This window comes from Zea mays, chromosome 4, assembly GCF_902167145.1.
Source record: "Zea mays cultivar B73 chromosome 4, Zm-B73-REFERENCE-NAM-5.0, whole genome shotgun sequence".
NCBI classification, from domain to species: domain Eukaryota; kingdom Viridiplantae; phylum Streptophyta; class Magnoliopsida; order Poales; family Poaceae; genus Zea; species Zea mays.
The window spans coordinates 191,427,353-191,442,483 of record NC_050099.1 but is presented as its reverse complement, the minus strand read 5'-3'; the positions used below and the strand labels follow the sequence as shown (position 1 = coordinate 191,442,483).

At 43.2% G+C, this 15,131-nt stretch overlaps 2 protein-coding genes across 4 annotated transcripts; one reads left to right on the top strand and one right to left on the bottom strand.

Moving 5' to 3' along the window:
- Window positions 1-1,188: 1,188 nt before the first annotated feature.
- Window positions 1,189-6,779, top strand: LOC100193758 (uncharacterized). Of its 3 annotated transcripts, XM_008678373.4 has the most exons (16): window positions 1,262-1,598; window positions 2,153-2,237; window positions 2,778-3,029; window positions 3,267-3,329; window positions 3,497-3,568; window positions 3,710-3,817; window positions 3,895-3,975; window positions 4,144-4,197; window positions 4,299-4,424; window positions 4,507-4,596; window positions 5,076-5,198; window positions 5,295-5,405; window positions 5,713-5,826; window positions 5,956-6,012; window positions 6,093-6,167; window positions 6,342-6,779. In XM_008678373.4, exons 3-16 carry the CDS (start codon window positions 2,859-2,861, stop codon window positions 6,417-6,419), a joined length of 1,323 nt encoding a protein of 440 aa, XP_008676595.1. In that variant the 5' UTR covers window positions 1,262-1,598; window positions 2,153-2,237; window positions 2,778-2,858; the 3' UTR covers window positions 6,420-6,779. The 3 variants fall into 3 exon arrangements, 2 of the variants coding, with proteins under 2 accessions (NP_001345807.1, XP_008676595.1); NR_182168.1 differs by lacking the exon at window positions 2,153-2,237 and having other exon boundaries at window positions 1,189-1,598; window positions 4,507-4,559; window positions 6,342-6,774; NM_001358878.2 differs by lacking the exon at window positions 2,153-2,237 and having other exon boundaries at window positions 1,189-1,598; window positions 6,342-6,774.
- Window positions 6,780-8,017, bottom strand: LOC100285551 (calmodulin-related protein). Its single transcript, NM_001158442.2, has 3 exons — window positions 7,717-8,017; window positions 7,146-7,521; window positions 6,780-6,999 (listed from the first exon to the last, which is right to left on the bottom strand). Exons 1-3 carry the CDS (start codon window positions 7,799-7,801, stop codon window positions 6,918-6,920), a joined length of 543 nt encoding a protein of 180 aa, NP_001151914.2. The 5' UTR covers window positions 7,802-8,017; the 3' UTR covers window positions 6,780-6,917.
- Between the last annotated feature and the right edge of the window lie 7,114 nt (window positions 8,018-15,131).

Here is a 15,131-nt window from a genome sequence, read left to right as displayed (position 1 = left end):
TCAGAACTAATTGGGAGTTAATAATCGTGCCAAAAGGTTTTCCTTCTCATAAAATCCACTTAATTCTTCTCTTTCTTTTAAAAAAAATACTGTCACGTCATCGGATGTCAAGCATCTTGTGGGTTATTATATTCACTCATAATCACTATTGTATGACATGCACTATTAGTGCCTTCAGTTCGAGGAATCAAATTATTTTAGACGAGGAGAAGCATCGCAACTGTACTTTCAAATAAAAGCTAATTCCTCCATTCTTTTTTATTTATCACATATTAGTTTTAAAATAAACTACTGGACGATATAAATATTCGAAAACAGAATTAATATTTATTAGGTTTTGTCCAGGTTATAGAAGTCTATGTTTAATTCGGTATAAAATGGTTAAGATAAAATAAAGAGAAATAAATTTAATAGATTTAGCTCATGTTATAGAAAAATTCTGGATCCATCCTGCCCCAAACCAAACACACTATGATGGTTCCTTCTGGCATCTTCTTCCGGGAGCTGTAAAGAACCGAGCTGATGTTACAAGAACAAACAAACAAACAAGAAAGAAAGGGAAAAAACTCTTTTTTATTTCAGGTTCATTTCAGTTACTGGAAAAAGATGTTTTTTTCCTTCAGGACGATTTCAGTTTTGTTTTGTTTTGTTTAGAACATCTTTTCCCTCTCAGGTTCACTTCAGTTACCAGAGAAAAAAACGTTCTTTTTCGTTCAGGTTAATTTCAGTTCTCCGTTTTTCCTTTTTTTTTTAAAAAAAAGCTCCTTTGTGGAGGCAGGAGGCTGCAGTGCGTCCTGCCGTCCTGATGAATCGCCTGGCGTGCTGCGAGATCCCCGGTGAACTGGCAACGTCGTCGACTCGACTCGGCGAGCAAACCTGCGTGCGCAGACTCTCCTCCGTATAGCATACGTGCGTGCATGTGCCGGGGGCCGGGCATCACCGTCGCGAGTGAATGAACGAGTCGCCGTCGTCGCGGCGACCAATCATGCAGCTGCGCGCCGCACGCACAGTGCGCCACGAGCCCACCACGGCGGCGGCGCGCGACGGCGACACGGCACCGGCACCCGTCGGTTCCGTTCCAGGTGTGGACGGCTCCGTACCAGTCGCCTAACTGACTGCGCCCTGCGGCAGGAGCCCCACCTCTGACAAGACCAGGCACATTTTCTTTCTTTCTTTCATTTTTTCCTTCCGATATTCCAACCAAAAAAATGCTTGGCTGGCAGCTTGTCCATTTCCCGTCAGCCTGCCTGTGCAGTGCAGTCCATGTGGTGGATGCAGTTGGAAATCCATTCATTCCTTCGTCCCCCACCTCTCGCTTCATCTCCATCTCCTCCTCATGCTGCTGCTGCCACTGCCACTATAATAGCCCAGCTAGCTAGAGGTCACCCATCAAGCTGCCCATTCCCTCGTGACAGCAGCTGCCTGCCTGCTCCGAGGCGCCACCCAGCTCTTCCTCGCCCCAGCAGCCGCTTCCCGAGATCCTTTTCACTTTCACCACCAGGGTACATAGACCGCATCTGCGGTGCTCTGCGCTCCTCGGACTCGATTTGTTGGTTCATCCATCCAGCTGCCGCCGGACGTCGATCAGCTACCTATCTGTAAGCTCCCTCCCTTCCCTTCCTTCGCTGCCCTTGCCCTCTCTCTCTCTTCTCCTTCCTCCCCCAACCGAATTCCTTTTCGGTGTTTGGATTCACAACAATGGAATCCCATTCTTTCTAGTTCAGAGCTCCAGCTCCAGGGCCTAAATAAAAGGGAGTTTCTTTTTCGTGTTTGGATCATATAAACTAACTAATAACAACGGGAAAAAAAAGGGAAGGGGAGGGATCTCTTTCGTTCGTGCTTTTGCCGCAGCTGCCACCTGAAATCTGGCCTCTGCCGAACGTCTCCAGGCCTGCTGTTTGTTAGCCTTGCTGCAGTTGCAGAGCTTTCTGGGCCGCAGTCCTTCCTTCCCGCTGCTCCATCTGATCTCTCCCTTCCCCCGCCTGAAAAATGCCTCTTCTGCTGTGATCCATGTTCCTTGGATGGTTGTTGCTCAACTCGTACGGATGGAATAGGATTAGGAATACAGATGTGAATATGCCCCCCTCGCCTGCTGCCTGCCTTCCCCTGCGTGGACGACTCACTGAAAACTGAATATTCAATTCGATTGCAGTGGCTAGCTTGGCTGTTCTCTCTGCAGGCAGTTGCCATCGTGTCTGATCATACTAATATTCTGTCCAGATCCCAAGGAGGCAAAGGTTGGTCTAACTTCTCCTTGACTACTAATTGATTATTCGGATATTCCAGTGAGTGAGTGAGTAGAGAGAGAGAGAGAGAGAGAGCGCTTTTGTATTTCGTGAGAAAGAGTACTTAGCAGCCCCATGCATGAATCGAATTGTTCACCAGTTTCCTGATGACTTCCTTCCTTGCTTCCTTCCTGTGGTGAGGGAGGGAGAGAGCTGGAGAGGAATAAGAACAAGAATAACAAACAAGGCACAAGCAGGCTGAACCGACGGCTGTTCGCCTGCCTGCCGTGGATATGCTCTCAATTGGGCGCCTTCTATCTAGTTCTGCAGGGCAAAAGAACAATTGACTATTGCATATCATTGTCCTCCCACCATGATTCCAAAGATTAGACGATATCGACATGCAGCATACTGAACGCATCAAGCATCCTGATCCAACTCGTGTCTATCCTGCTGCCATCTTTTTTTTCCTTTCACCGTCATCTGTACAGTGTGCCTGTAAGACTAACTAAACTAACAGACTGGGTGAATTTTTTTTTCCACGCATGACAGTGAAACCACAGGACCGAGCGTGGAAACTCCCGGACCGGACATTCCATTTTCCATTCCGAAGGGGGGGTGAGAAGGCGGGGAATGAGTACAACCAAGGTGAAGAGACGTGTGGGCAAGTATGAGCTCGGCCGGACCATAGGCGAGGGCACCTTCGCGAAGGTCAGGTTCGCGAGGGACACGGTCACCGGCGAGGCCGTGGCCATTAAGATCCTGGACAAGGAGAAGGTCCTCAGGCACAAGATGGTTGAGCAGGTGAGGTCGCTTTCGGTCACGTACTTCGAATTATTGCTGTGTTTTTTTCCTTTCTTTCTGAAGTTTGGTGGCGGTTCACATCTCGTTGATTGTGGGGTCTGTCTCTGTCTGTCCCCTCCTCCTGTAGTGTCTCTGCTTTTGAATAGTCTATGGGCTTAGCACCTTTGTTCAGCATTCAATTAGCAGTTCCCGGTTGTTGTTGGTGACATGTTTATTTACATGTTTGATTGAATGCAGATCAAGCGGGAGATCTCGACGATGAAGCTGATCAAGCACCCTAACGTCGTCCGCATATACGAGGTACCTTTTTTGGTCTTCTTGTTGATCTTACAGAGTTGTTTATCAGGAAAGGACCAAACCAGAATAATTCCTAGACTAATCGTTTAGCATGCACAGTTTCTTTTCACTGAGGAGCAGGCGCCCACGCTGATCTTTTCTGACAAATCGATGTTTTCGATAATTTCTAGGTGATGGGAAGTAAAACAAAGATCTACATTGTGTTAGAATTCGCTACCGGTGGCGAGCTCTTTGATACAATTGTAAGTGATATGCACATTGCCCGTTCCAGTTTATGCAGTTTCTGCTATACCCACCACAGCCTTACTGTTTCAGTGCCCTCAAAGTTTTTCGATGTATCACCGACAGATTTTCATTGATTAACTGTATTACTCACTGCAAAGGTTAACCATGGTCGAATGAGGGAAGACGAGGCAAGGAGGTACTTCCAACAGTTAATCAATGCAGTTGATTATTGTCATAGCAGGGGTGTGTACCACCGGGATTTAAAAGTAAGCTTGTTTTCTCTGTGTGCTTTTTTCTTCAATCAAGGACTCTATTTTCAGAATCTAAACTGTGATGCTTGCAGCCTGAAAATTTGCTGCTTGATTCATATGGTAACCTGAAGGTCTCTGACTTTGGGCTCAGCGCGCTATCTCAGCAAATCAAGGTAATGGCTTCTTGCTTGTATGTCTACAAGTTAACAATGAGTACTGGGGTAATTACAGGGTAAAAATCAGCACATTTTGCTCCACAAAAATAACCATAGCCCTTCAAGATGGAAAATCTTCAGACCGTTATTTTTAAGCATGTTTCTTGTCTCCTTTATCCTGTTCAGGATGATGGACTGCTGCACACAACTTGTGGGACTCCAAACTATGTTGCACCAGAGGTAATGCTAGAAGAGTACATAAAATGAACCGATAATGCATATTATAATTACTGTTCGTTAGGAATGCAATCATTTAAATATTTATATCAACTTTGTTATAGGTCCTTGAAGATCAAGGCTACGATGGAGCAATGGCTGATCTGTGGTCATGTGGAGTTATCCTGTTTGTTCTGCTAGCAGGGTATTTGCCGTTTGAGGATTCTAATCTCATGACTTTGTATAAGAAAGTGAGAAATTCATGGCTTTTAGATCACTGCTGCAGTCTTGCTTATTCATGCTTATCTGACTTTACCCTTCTTTTCCTGACAGATATCAAATGCAGAATTTACATTTCCACCATGGACATCTTTTCCTGCCAAGAGGTTGTTAACAAGAATCCTTGATCCAAATCCAATGACGGTATGCCAGAGCACAAAAGCTACATGAAAATAAAAATACTAGTCAAGCAATCCTAAGATAATGGGATAGAATAGATCTGCATTCGCCATATAATGTATCCTACAGTAGGCTCATAGATCACCTGATGCTGCCAATATCCATTAATTAATTGGTATTCCCATCGATCCAGCACTTGTCATGTAACTCAAATTAACACAAATTTTAGAAGTTCCTAATTTACTTACGATTATGCAGCCACTGTTAGATGCAGTTGAGGAAAAAACATCAGCTTTCTATTAGAGAAGAGGTATAGGCAATTTGGCAATGCACATATCTCAAAATGAAACCCATTGTGTCAGTAAAAAAATGCAAAATTTGTAACTTCCAGTGGAGGATGGTTCAGAATGTGCTGAGCCTGAGTCTGGTTTCAAAATGAATGAGCCTCCATACTTTTATCTTACTCCATTGGATTAGACTTACATTTTGGTAAATCATGGCAGAGAATAACAATCCCAGAAATATTAGAGGATGAGTGGTTCAAAAAGGGCTACAAGCGCCCAGAATTTGATGAACAATATGACACCACATTGGATGATGTGGATGCCGTCTTCAATGATTCAGAAGTGAGTTAATGGTGCATTTTTATTTTCCTTCTCATGCATAACGTCACAGGTTTTACTCACCAACTAGTTTTACAATTGTTATTTGCCATCATTCAGGAGCACCATGTGACAGAAAAGAAAGAAGAAGAACCAGTAGCTCTGAACGCATTCGAACTGATTTCGATGTCAGCGGGCCTAAACCTTGGAAACTTATTTGACTCAGAGCAGGTAAAAGATGTTCCTGAGTGCTCTAGAACTTCTAAATTGAATGTGCGGTAGCTTAAATCATCATAATTTTTAAGGACATTGCCTGCTGTGTGGTGTATGCACTAGGTTTCCTTTGCATTATTTTATGCCAGTAAAACTCATTCACACAATTACAAAGAACGTTGCAAGCTAATTCTAGATATGCGTACGTGGTCAGAATGTTAATTCCAACCGTTTTTTCTCACTTTAGGATTTCTCATCATGGCCATCATGATTTTAGAACCTTACTATTCTGTAGTGTCTACTCTAATTTTTAGACACTCTGCAGGAGTTCAAAAGAGAAACAAGGTTTACATCAAAATGTCCCCCCAAAGAAATTGTCCGCAAGATCGAGGAAGCTGCAAAACCTCTAGGATTTGATGTTCAGAAGAAAAATTACAAGGTACCTACATGTAGCGCTAGTAACTTAATATTTGAATATTTTCTTGAGGCATGACTTCTCGAAACGAATACAAACTTTGGATACATCTTTCTGCATGCTAAAAGTTCTCTTTTTCATTTGTGTAATCAGTTGAGGCTCGAAAAGGTAAAGGCAGGGAGGAAGGGAAACCTCAACGTTGCTACTGAGGTCATGCTTAACGTTTTCCCTAACTGCAATATTTTTTTGTAACTTCTTCTGCCTAACATTTATTATTCATATTGATTCAGATACTGCAAGTTGCGCCCTCTCTCCACATGGTAGAAGTCCGAAAAGCAAAGGGTGACACTCTGGAATTTCATAAGGTAACTATGGGGCATGCAAAGATCATGCCCATAAAGAAACATATGTATTCATGTACTGTCCATAAGCTGATCAACCAGCAGTTTGAATTCACTAATTCATAGTTTATTTTGCTCTTTCAGCATCTTTTGTTTGAACAGTATTTACTTAAATGTGTGAGCTATAATTATCTGCAGTTCTACAAGAACCTTTCCAAGACCTTGAAGGACGTCGTCTGGAAATCCGACGATCTTCAAACGCAACATGCTTCTTAGCAGAACCTCAGAGAGGAGGAATGGCAAACTATTTTGTGCACCATCCTTTCAAGCAAACTATTCTGCATGTAACGGTGGGTGCCCAGGAAATTGCGCTGGTGCTCCACCATCGTTGTATATGCTGCGTCTTGAGTTGCTTGCTGTAGCTGAAGGGAAGTTCATTCAGTAGGTTTTGAGTATGAGTTTTGTATATCCGTATATGCCTATGACTATGAGCCGTGCTGGAACACTATGATCAGAAACTGCGAAATGGAGCCCAGAATGTTCTTGCCATCTTGCTCCAGTTCTCAGCACCGGGCTTAACTTGCCTTGCATTTTTTGAAGAAGAAAAATGGACTACTGAATTGGGAACTCGTATTAGTATTCGGCCATCATTTCAGTAGTCTTTTTTTTTGTACCATGTACACCGCGAATCATGCAGGTTCTTCCTTTGCTTGCTGTTAGTTACATTTGGTTCTCCTGACAGCTAGAAACTAAGGTGGCAGAGTGAGTAGAGTTTCAGAGGATTGTACAGGAGGGGCAGAGTCTCTTGGAGTGAGATGACTCACTCCCATGGTCTTCCAGCTCCTGGTTCCTTCGTCTGCACAGGAACCCAACATTGCATTTCAGACTTGAAGATTGGCCACGCAAAAGAAAGCAGATCGATGATGCAGAGGAAAAGAGGGATATTTTTGTTGTTGCTGCTGCTGTTATCAGGAGGATGACAGACGACGACGGACGACTCACTTGGCAAGCATGACCTTGGTGAACTCGGTGTAGTTGATCTGGCCATCGCCGTCGGCGTCGGCCTCGCGGAGCATCTCGGCGAGCTCGTCGTCGGAGAGGCGCTCGCCGAGGTTCTGGAGGACGTGGCGGAGCTCTTCGCGGGAGATGAAGCCGTTCTGGTCCTGGTCGAAGACGCGGAAGGCCTCTCGCAGCTCCTCCTCGTCGGCGCCGCTGGCCTCCCGCATCTGGCGCGCCATCAGGGTGAGGAACTCCTGGAAGTCGATGGCGCCGCTGCCGTCCGCGTCCACCTCGTCCACCATGCCCTGCAGCTCCTCCTCCGTCGGCGTCTGCCCCAGCGACCGCATCACCGTGCCCAGCTCCTTGGTCGTGATCGTCCCTGGTTTCATTTCATCCATCCGTGGTGCCGCCTTCCACTGTCAGATGCTAGCCGTCGCGATCGCAATCCATTTGTCGGCCAAGAACGAATAATGCGATGCGACCAAGAACGAATAATATAATGCGATGCGATGCGACGCGACCAAATAATGCGATGCATGGATTGTTAGAACAGGAAATGGCCGGCCGGCCGTACCGTCGCCATCTTTGTCGAAGAGGCTGAACGCCTCCCGGAACTCCTCGATCTGTTTCTTGGTCAGCTGCTGCTCCACCTCCTCCATCCTCCCTCTCTTCCTCCTCGCCCTCGATTCTTCAATCCACCACCGCTCACTGATCGATCTCTTTTAGCTCCGTCGGAGACGCCTCATGATCGATGGACGACGACGCATTGCTCGTCCCGTCTCCCGAGGCAGATTTGCGTTGGTCGAGGAAGTGCCAAGGTGGAATTCCCCTCCCTTCGTTTCCTCTGTTGCTCGTGGTCTCGCGTTGGCTAAAATAAGGAGTCCGCACGAATTATCATTTATCAATTATATACCCGCTCACAAATCTCTCTCTCTCTCTCTCTCTCTCTGCTTTTATGATGCTGTAAAACACAAGTATTTGAGATCTTATTTGTGTTGTAAGTGTAAGGGCATGTACAGTGGTGTTTAATGTGGGGGCTCTTAAGGTGTTTTAGGGGGTTATTTGCAAAATAATCTTAGAGCCGTCTCTCCGTGAAGAGACGTCTCTGGCTCGTAAACCAAGTAACAACAGACGCCTCACTTTCCACTGTACGAATTTATCGTCTGTTCTATCGATCTGATGCTATACAAATACATTTAATTCTGTATTTATTAATAGACTACGTTTATAGACACTCCATTGTACAATAGAGTCTCTTAGTTGTCTCCTGTGCTTGGAGAACCGTTTTGGTGTCTCTCCACTGTACATGCCCTAACTATGGTTTCAGGGACTACAAATGGTCAGCACTCATTAAACACCATAAATGCATGAGACTGTAAATGCTTTACTGCAAAGTAGCGGTTATAGTTGCGTCCCAAAATTATATAAAAAAAGATGCAGAACATAAGTGTTTTTTCATTAACGCACGCAAATATAGTACTAAAAACAATTGGCATTAGTTTGCAAGTCTAGAAGACAATAGAGCTGACCAAACGCTGATTCTGCTGCTTGTCTCTGTTATGAGCCTTTCTTTTTTCTTTCGCGAGCACCTTTTTTTCTCGACTATGTATATCATTATATTCTCTCGCAAAAAGGAAAATGTATGTCATTATTTAATAGAGAGAATATGTGCCTACCTGATATATTCAATTGGGTCAATAGGCCTTGACTTAATTTTCTGTTTACAGAGTGAGCAGATAGTCGGCAGCATGTCTACAAATGGACGGCTAGCAAATTTTTCCAAAACGAACAAAATTCGACGCCAGACCGCCGACCGGCTGAGTAGATTATATAGGAACTGTTCATTTACCCTTCGGATTATATAATTCATCCTAAACAAGTTAAAAAACAAACAAACAACAGAGATTATTAAGTGAATTGTATAATCTATATATTTAGATTATGATAATTCATAAACAAGTTATTAATTGCTTATATAATCTATAAACTGGATTATATAATCCTATAAGCAAGTAAACAGTGTCATAATCTAAGCAGATTATTAGGTGCTTATTTTAAATTATCGTTTAGCGTTTTACCCACTAATATTTTTTGTAAACAAACGTCTCTAATATGAGTATATAAAGTGGATTATATAATCTTGATTACATAATCTATATAAAATAAGCTAGGTTATACAATCATGCAGGAAACAAACATGCCCTATGTCTATAACTATATAAATCAAAGCCTATTGTCGTCCTCCAGTCTGCAAAAGGCTGGATAAGTCGTCCTTCAGTCAACCTACTACCGGTGAGCCAAAAACCACCGCAGTAATTCTAGTTCTTACTTTCACAAACATTGCTACCAAATCTAACCATGTAGCACGGTGTGGATGTTTTGAGCCAGCTTCGACAAGTAAATTTGTTTTTGTGTGTTCTGTGGTCTACATGGTGTACTTGATGGGCGCAAGATTTATATTGGTTCAGGCATAACGTCCTTACATCCAGTATTCAGCGGCTTGTGCTACCGACACCTTGTTTTAACACTATGAACGTCTGTGTCGTTCGCTTCTTCGAGATGCTCCTTCTCCTAATCGAGCCTAGAGCAGGGCTGATGGGAAGGAAGCCTAGAGTACAAGCGTCGAGCTCGCGGGATATATGTATGCTTGTGTTGCGGGAGGCTTCGACGCCTTCTAGGTTTTTGTCACTGGCTCCCATCCAGATCCTGGGGAAGAGAGCGTCGTGAACGCGCAAGGCCCCAACCTGGTGAGCAAACTGTCGGTGTTTCGAACCATCTCCGACAAGTAAATTTATTTGTGTGCATTCTGTGGTCTGGATGGTATGCTAGGTGGGTGCAAGATTTATACTGGTTTGGTAAGAACGTCCCTACATCCAATTTTTGGTGGCTCGCGCTTTCGATACTTTTTTGCTCAATGCTTGTAGTAGGGGTTACAAACGAACGAGAGAGGGAGGAGCTCCAAGTATCTTATGCATGGCTATACCTAAAGACTACGAGACTGGTGCTCTCTGCTAAGCCTTGGATGTCATGGTGGTTTGCTCCTTGGCTCTAGCCTCCGGGTCTTTTGGTCTCACCGTCTGTGTGTGTATGTCTGTTCGTCCATCTTCTAGCCGACATTCTCCTTTTTATAAGCCGAGGTGGGGGTCTGTTATCGGTACCTATCCTTCAGGAAGGATCTACTGTGCCATGGTAAAACAGGGCGTTCTACTTTGATAAAGTTACGTTTGTCTGTATGTGCCTCGATCGTCTGGGCTTCCCTAGTCACTCTATTTATGTTGGGCAGCGTGGGCGGCGAAGAGCTCTAGCAACTTCATTGTCGTCTTTGTGCCATGCCGACCCCTTGTCGCCGTAGCCTGGGTCTCGGCGTGGCTCGTCGTGTTGCGGGTCCTGTAGGTGGCCAGTGCACTCAGGTCTAGGCTTAATAGGTCATGAGTGGGTCATAGGCCTAGAGGTTCGTAGGTCATGAGTAGACGGTGGACCGACTCCCCCTCTATGGCTTGGTGCTAGGCATAGTAAATGTGGTCGGTCACTTACGACGGATCAGTCCTAGGTCAAGCATGGAATCCACTCGAGTAGCTTCCTCTCGATCCACCCGACCGAAAGGTTCCGCCTCGCTCGACCCCGAGCTCAGTGCCTCGGGACTAACTGGGGTGGGTCCTTCTGGTGCGAACATTTCCCTGGTCTCTACTGACTAATGGGCCCTAGGGACCCGAAGATCATTTCCCTGACACATGACAACCCATAAAATTTGCCCTTCTAGTCTCAACACCAAAAGTTGCTAGCTTGAAGCAACACCACAATGTAATGTCAGGGGCCAACATCAAATCATATTTTAAAGTAGTAAATTAATTTAAATGAAAAGCCTTTCAATTATAAAGTTGTATAACTCATCAAGATGTACAATTTTTATTTCGGTCATTTCTTCATTTGACAAAGTGAAAATAACTTTTTTCACAAAACTTATCTATCTCTCTTGGAGTTCATGAAACAATAAGAGAGATGTATAAGACTTCTGAACAATGTTAGAACCGCCATGTTGGATGAACAAATAACCAAACAATTAAAATAAACTTTGTAGATCTTTAGAAGTTATAACGTTTGTAGTTTTCAACCTTTTGATTTCAATTTACCTTGTCAATGAAAACTTTGTCTTAAGTCAAAAAATTTAAAAATAAAAAATTAAAACGACCACAGATGGAAAACCACCAAAACAATAGTTGTAGCTCTTGAAAAGTCAAGAAACTTTGTAGTTGACAACTTTTTGATTTTAAATCATCTTGCCATACAAAACTATGTTTGAATGTTAAAATCCGAAATTTACAAATGACATCGGAAATAAAAATCACCAAAACAAAAGTTGTTGGTTTAAAAAAATTATTTAACTTTATAGTTGACAACTTTTTATTTGAAATATTTGAAGTTTTCAAATTTAAAATTCAAATTTTGCAAACGACCTTGGATGAAGAAACTATCAAAATAAAAGTTATAGATCTCAAAAAGTTATGCAACTTTGTTGTTGACAACCTTTTTGTCACACCCGGGTTTTAGGGGTCCAAAACCCGGGCGCGAAATAATCACCAGGTGCGCTGGGACCAAGTCTCACACATATGATGAACAGTGGTACAGAAACGAATGTCACATCTTTACTATATAATAAGAGTTATGTACAAAATAAATAAATAATTACATCATAAGGAGACAACGATCCAACAACCCAAAGTTGATTGGGAGACGACGTCCTAGCCCTCTCACGAACTCGTCGCAGCATCCCCCATGTGCCTCATCCTGCGGTACTTGTTCTTGACCTGTGGGGGTGTGAGACAGCAAGAGTGATCTCACACACGTTCATCGCTCAACAAGTTGTGGGGAATAATGTGCATAACTTGCCAAAGGTGGGATCTCATGTGAAGTGTAAGGCTTACCAAAGAGGATGGCTAGAGCTGAGCATTGCTTTTAAAGTTGGTCAAAATTTTATTAGCAATTACTAAGTATAAGTAAATACCAACCCAATTAAGTAGTAGAACAAAAGTGATAACAACATCTGCGATGCAATGCATATGACAAATTGAATTTAGTTTCATAAATTAGTCATGTGAGGGTCCAGCTGCTCATGACCGTGAGCACGACTGATATACCAATTTTACACTCTACAGAGGTTGCACATCTTTACTCACGAGTCATGTTACCCATCTGTTAAGAGAAGGCCATTCCCATACACCTCTACCGAGGAGGCGAGCCAGGGTAACACTACGAGGCTTTTACAAAGTTCCACTAGCTTCAGAAAACCCGCTACAGTTTCTAGGAAGCTCCAATGCAGGGATCCCTCGCCTGACCGCCATCGCAGCAAAATGAACCCAAGGACCTCCCTACACTGACCACTCCCCTACTTCCCTTGCCCCTTTCGGGTAAGATAGTCCTCCACTAGCTTTCCTAATTAGTCAGCCAAGGGCGTCCCATACCACCCTTGTGGTAGCACTGGTTTCCCAGGTGGTCGCTCCATGTTCCAATTAACATAATGATCTTATCATGAACAGTAAATAACAAACTGATAATAAAAATATGATCATGAATAATGTGTATCTCTATACCCAAAATCACATAAAGCAATAACAGGTACTATCCAAAAATTCAGTGGTAAACAAGGTATAAAGATAGTCAAACTAGGGTAACCTATTGGGTCCCATCAAAACCTATGCAGATCATTATGATTAATAATAACATGATTGGGTAAAAAGAAGTGATCAAGGGCACAACTTGTCTGGGACTTGAGATTTCAGGTACCAGGGTGATCTTCAGGTCCTCGTGACCTCACTGCTAAACGTAGCAATACAGACAAACAGTTTATAGGCAACATTAACATCACACCAAACATAAGTACAAAATACATATTAATAATCTACATATTAAAATAAGATCATAGGAACATGAATCATTAATTTTGGAGTTATGAATTTTAAGCTATGAATTTCCAAAAGTTCTAGGTGCTATGTACAAGATTAATTAGGAGATTAATTTTAATATGGTTTTCATGTCAAAAAGAGGCACTAGTTGATAAACAATAATATTACAAAATTATAGAAACTAGAATGGATCAATTTGGACTTAATATGAATTTTCTATGAATTATACAAGTTTCTAGTATTGTTTTTGTATTAAAAATTATTTTATAAAATTTATTATCTAATTTCTCTACTCTCTGGACTATGCGCATAAAACATATAAGTACAGGGTTTACTATGTAAATAGTTCCAAGACTCATAACTCCCCCGCGATGGACCGCGGGTTGATTACTAAATTCTCCAGGGGCTCTTTAGCAAATGATACACCGCGAAGGGGTATCATCTAACCACAGGCACTCAAGTCTAATCCTACGGCCCACATTAAATTGATCCCATGCACGAACCGGTGATGTTCGCAGGATCAAAGATCCACGCCCAGCAATCCTTCTTGCCCTAAAATTGCATCGGAGCGGTCCGATCGCCATCCAACGGTTACGATAGGATGCAACCGAAACAGTATTCGACGACCTAATCTCGTGCGTTCATCTGGTATCCAACGGTTACGTGCCACACCCACGCCACCAGCACCAGGTACCCCCGCACGGCGGAGCAAACCCCCCTATGGCAGCGGGCTCGCCGGAGTTTGACAAACCCGCGACCAGGCGCCCTACTTCACAGCTAATCCTGAGATTTATAAAGAGGAGGGATAGGCGAGCTTTATGGCGGCATTCTCACCCGCAATTATTGCCTAGGTAGTGTTGGCCACGACGGAGAGCGAGTGAACGGCGGAGCTTTTCCTCCGACGACAAATTCACACCAACCCGGCCACGAAACTTGCGTGGCGAGACCACAGACACCGACAGGGTGTTGAGGCGAAGCTCCCTGAATGGCTTGGGGTAGCCCGACATCGGCGGTCGCGTGCTTCAGCGACGACGGAAACTGTGCCGCGATTAGCTCTGGGTTTGGGGGGTCGTAGCGCCACGGGTTTTATATGCGCCAATCCCGAAGTCCGAGCAAAAGGGGGAAACGACTCCGCGAAATCCCCGTAGGATCCAGCGGCGCGACGCGGAGTAGAAATCACGTTCAGTTGAGGAAGAAGATCGAGTTGCCCAAGCGGGCCCACCTGGCAGTGAATACACAATGGGTGCGCACGGGTGTGACGAAGCCCAGCAGAGCAGAGGCAGAATGGGAGTTGGGCCGCGCGGGATGGAAGAATTGGGCCGGGTGGAAGCGAGTACATGGGCTGAGCGAGGAGTTTCGGCCCAGACATGTTTGTTCTTTTTTCTTTTCTATTTTCAATTTCTTTTAAATTTTCAAATCCCTATTCCAAATTCAAACCCGTTCAACTTTGAATTTCAAGCATAATTCTAATGTGGACAGAAATCTTATCTTCATATTATTATTATTATTTATCTTCCTCCTCACCATTTAATTCTAAATTATCATAATTACCTTTCTCTAGCTCTTTCCTATATATTTTTTATATAAGTCGAGGTCAAATTTAAATTATATTTTTAATAAAAGGAATCACTCAAAATTATTGGCAAGAAATCAACCTCTCTTTATCTATTTGTTGGTCACTTAACTAATTTAGTACTCTCAATTGATTATGAAGAGAAAAAAGGTCCTAATAAATTCTTAGGGTTTCTAAAAAAATTCCAGAACCAATATCATAATTATTCTTATTTCTTTATTTTATGATATACTTCTTTTTCTTCTACCAATTTTGGGCTTTACAGTTTTCATTTGAATTTATTTAGTATCTCAGACAACCAATTTACTCTCGATTTGTTAAAATATGTGGGAAAGAAAAATGTGATATAGACATAGTTGACATAATGATGTAGTTGTAGAGGTCCTCATGTGTGAGGAAGAGTTTGTTGGTGGGTTCAAATCTCCCGCCCACTACGAAGTAGTTGTGGATGTTGGATGGTGGGTGCTTCCCTAATTAAAAAAATATATTTTGTGTTTTTTTGGGTTTTAATTTTTA

What these genes read in the sequence shown, in the direction of transcription:
- LOC100285551 (NM_001158442.2), bottom strand. Translation starts at nt 7,801, where the DNA reads ATGGAGGAGGTGGAGCAGCAGCTGACCAAGAAACAGATCGAGGAGTTC. An exon ending in CTTCGACAAAGATGGCGACG is followed by an intron (nt 7,522 to 7,716) that starts GTACGGCCGGCC and finishes AAATGAAACCAG; the next exon opens with GGACGATCACGACCAAGGAG. An exon ending in ACCAAGGTCATGCTTGCCAA is followed by an intron (nt 7,000 to 7,145) that starts GTGAGTCGTCCG and finishes GTTCCTGTGCAG; the next exon opens with ACGAAGGAACCAGGAGCTGG.
- LOC100193758 (XM_008678373.4), top strand. Translation starts at nt 2,859, where the DNA reads ATGAGTACAACCAAGGTGAAGAGACGTGTGGGCAAGTATGAGCTCGGC. An exon ending in ACGTCGTCCGCATATACGAG is followed by an intron (nt 3,330 to 3,496) that starts GTACCTTTTTTG and finishes GATAATTTCTAG; the next exon opens with GTGATGGGAAGTAAAACAAA. An exon ending in CCGTCTTCAATGATTCAGAA is followed by an intron (nt 5,199 to 5,294) that starts GTGAGTTAATGG and finishes GCCATCATTCAG; the next exon opens with GAGCACCATGTGACAGAAAA.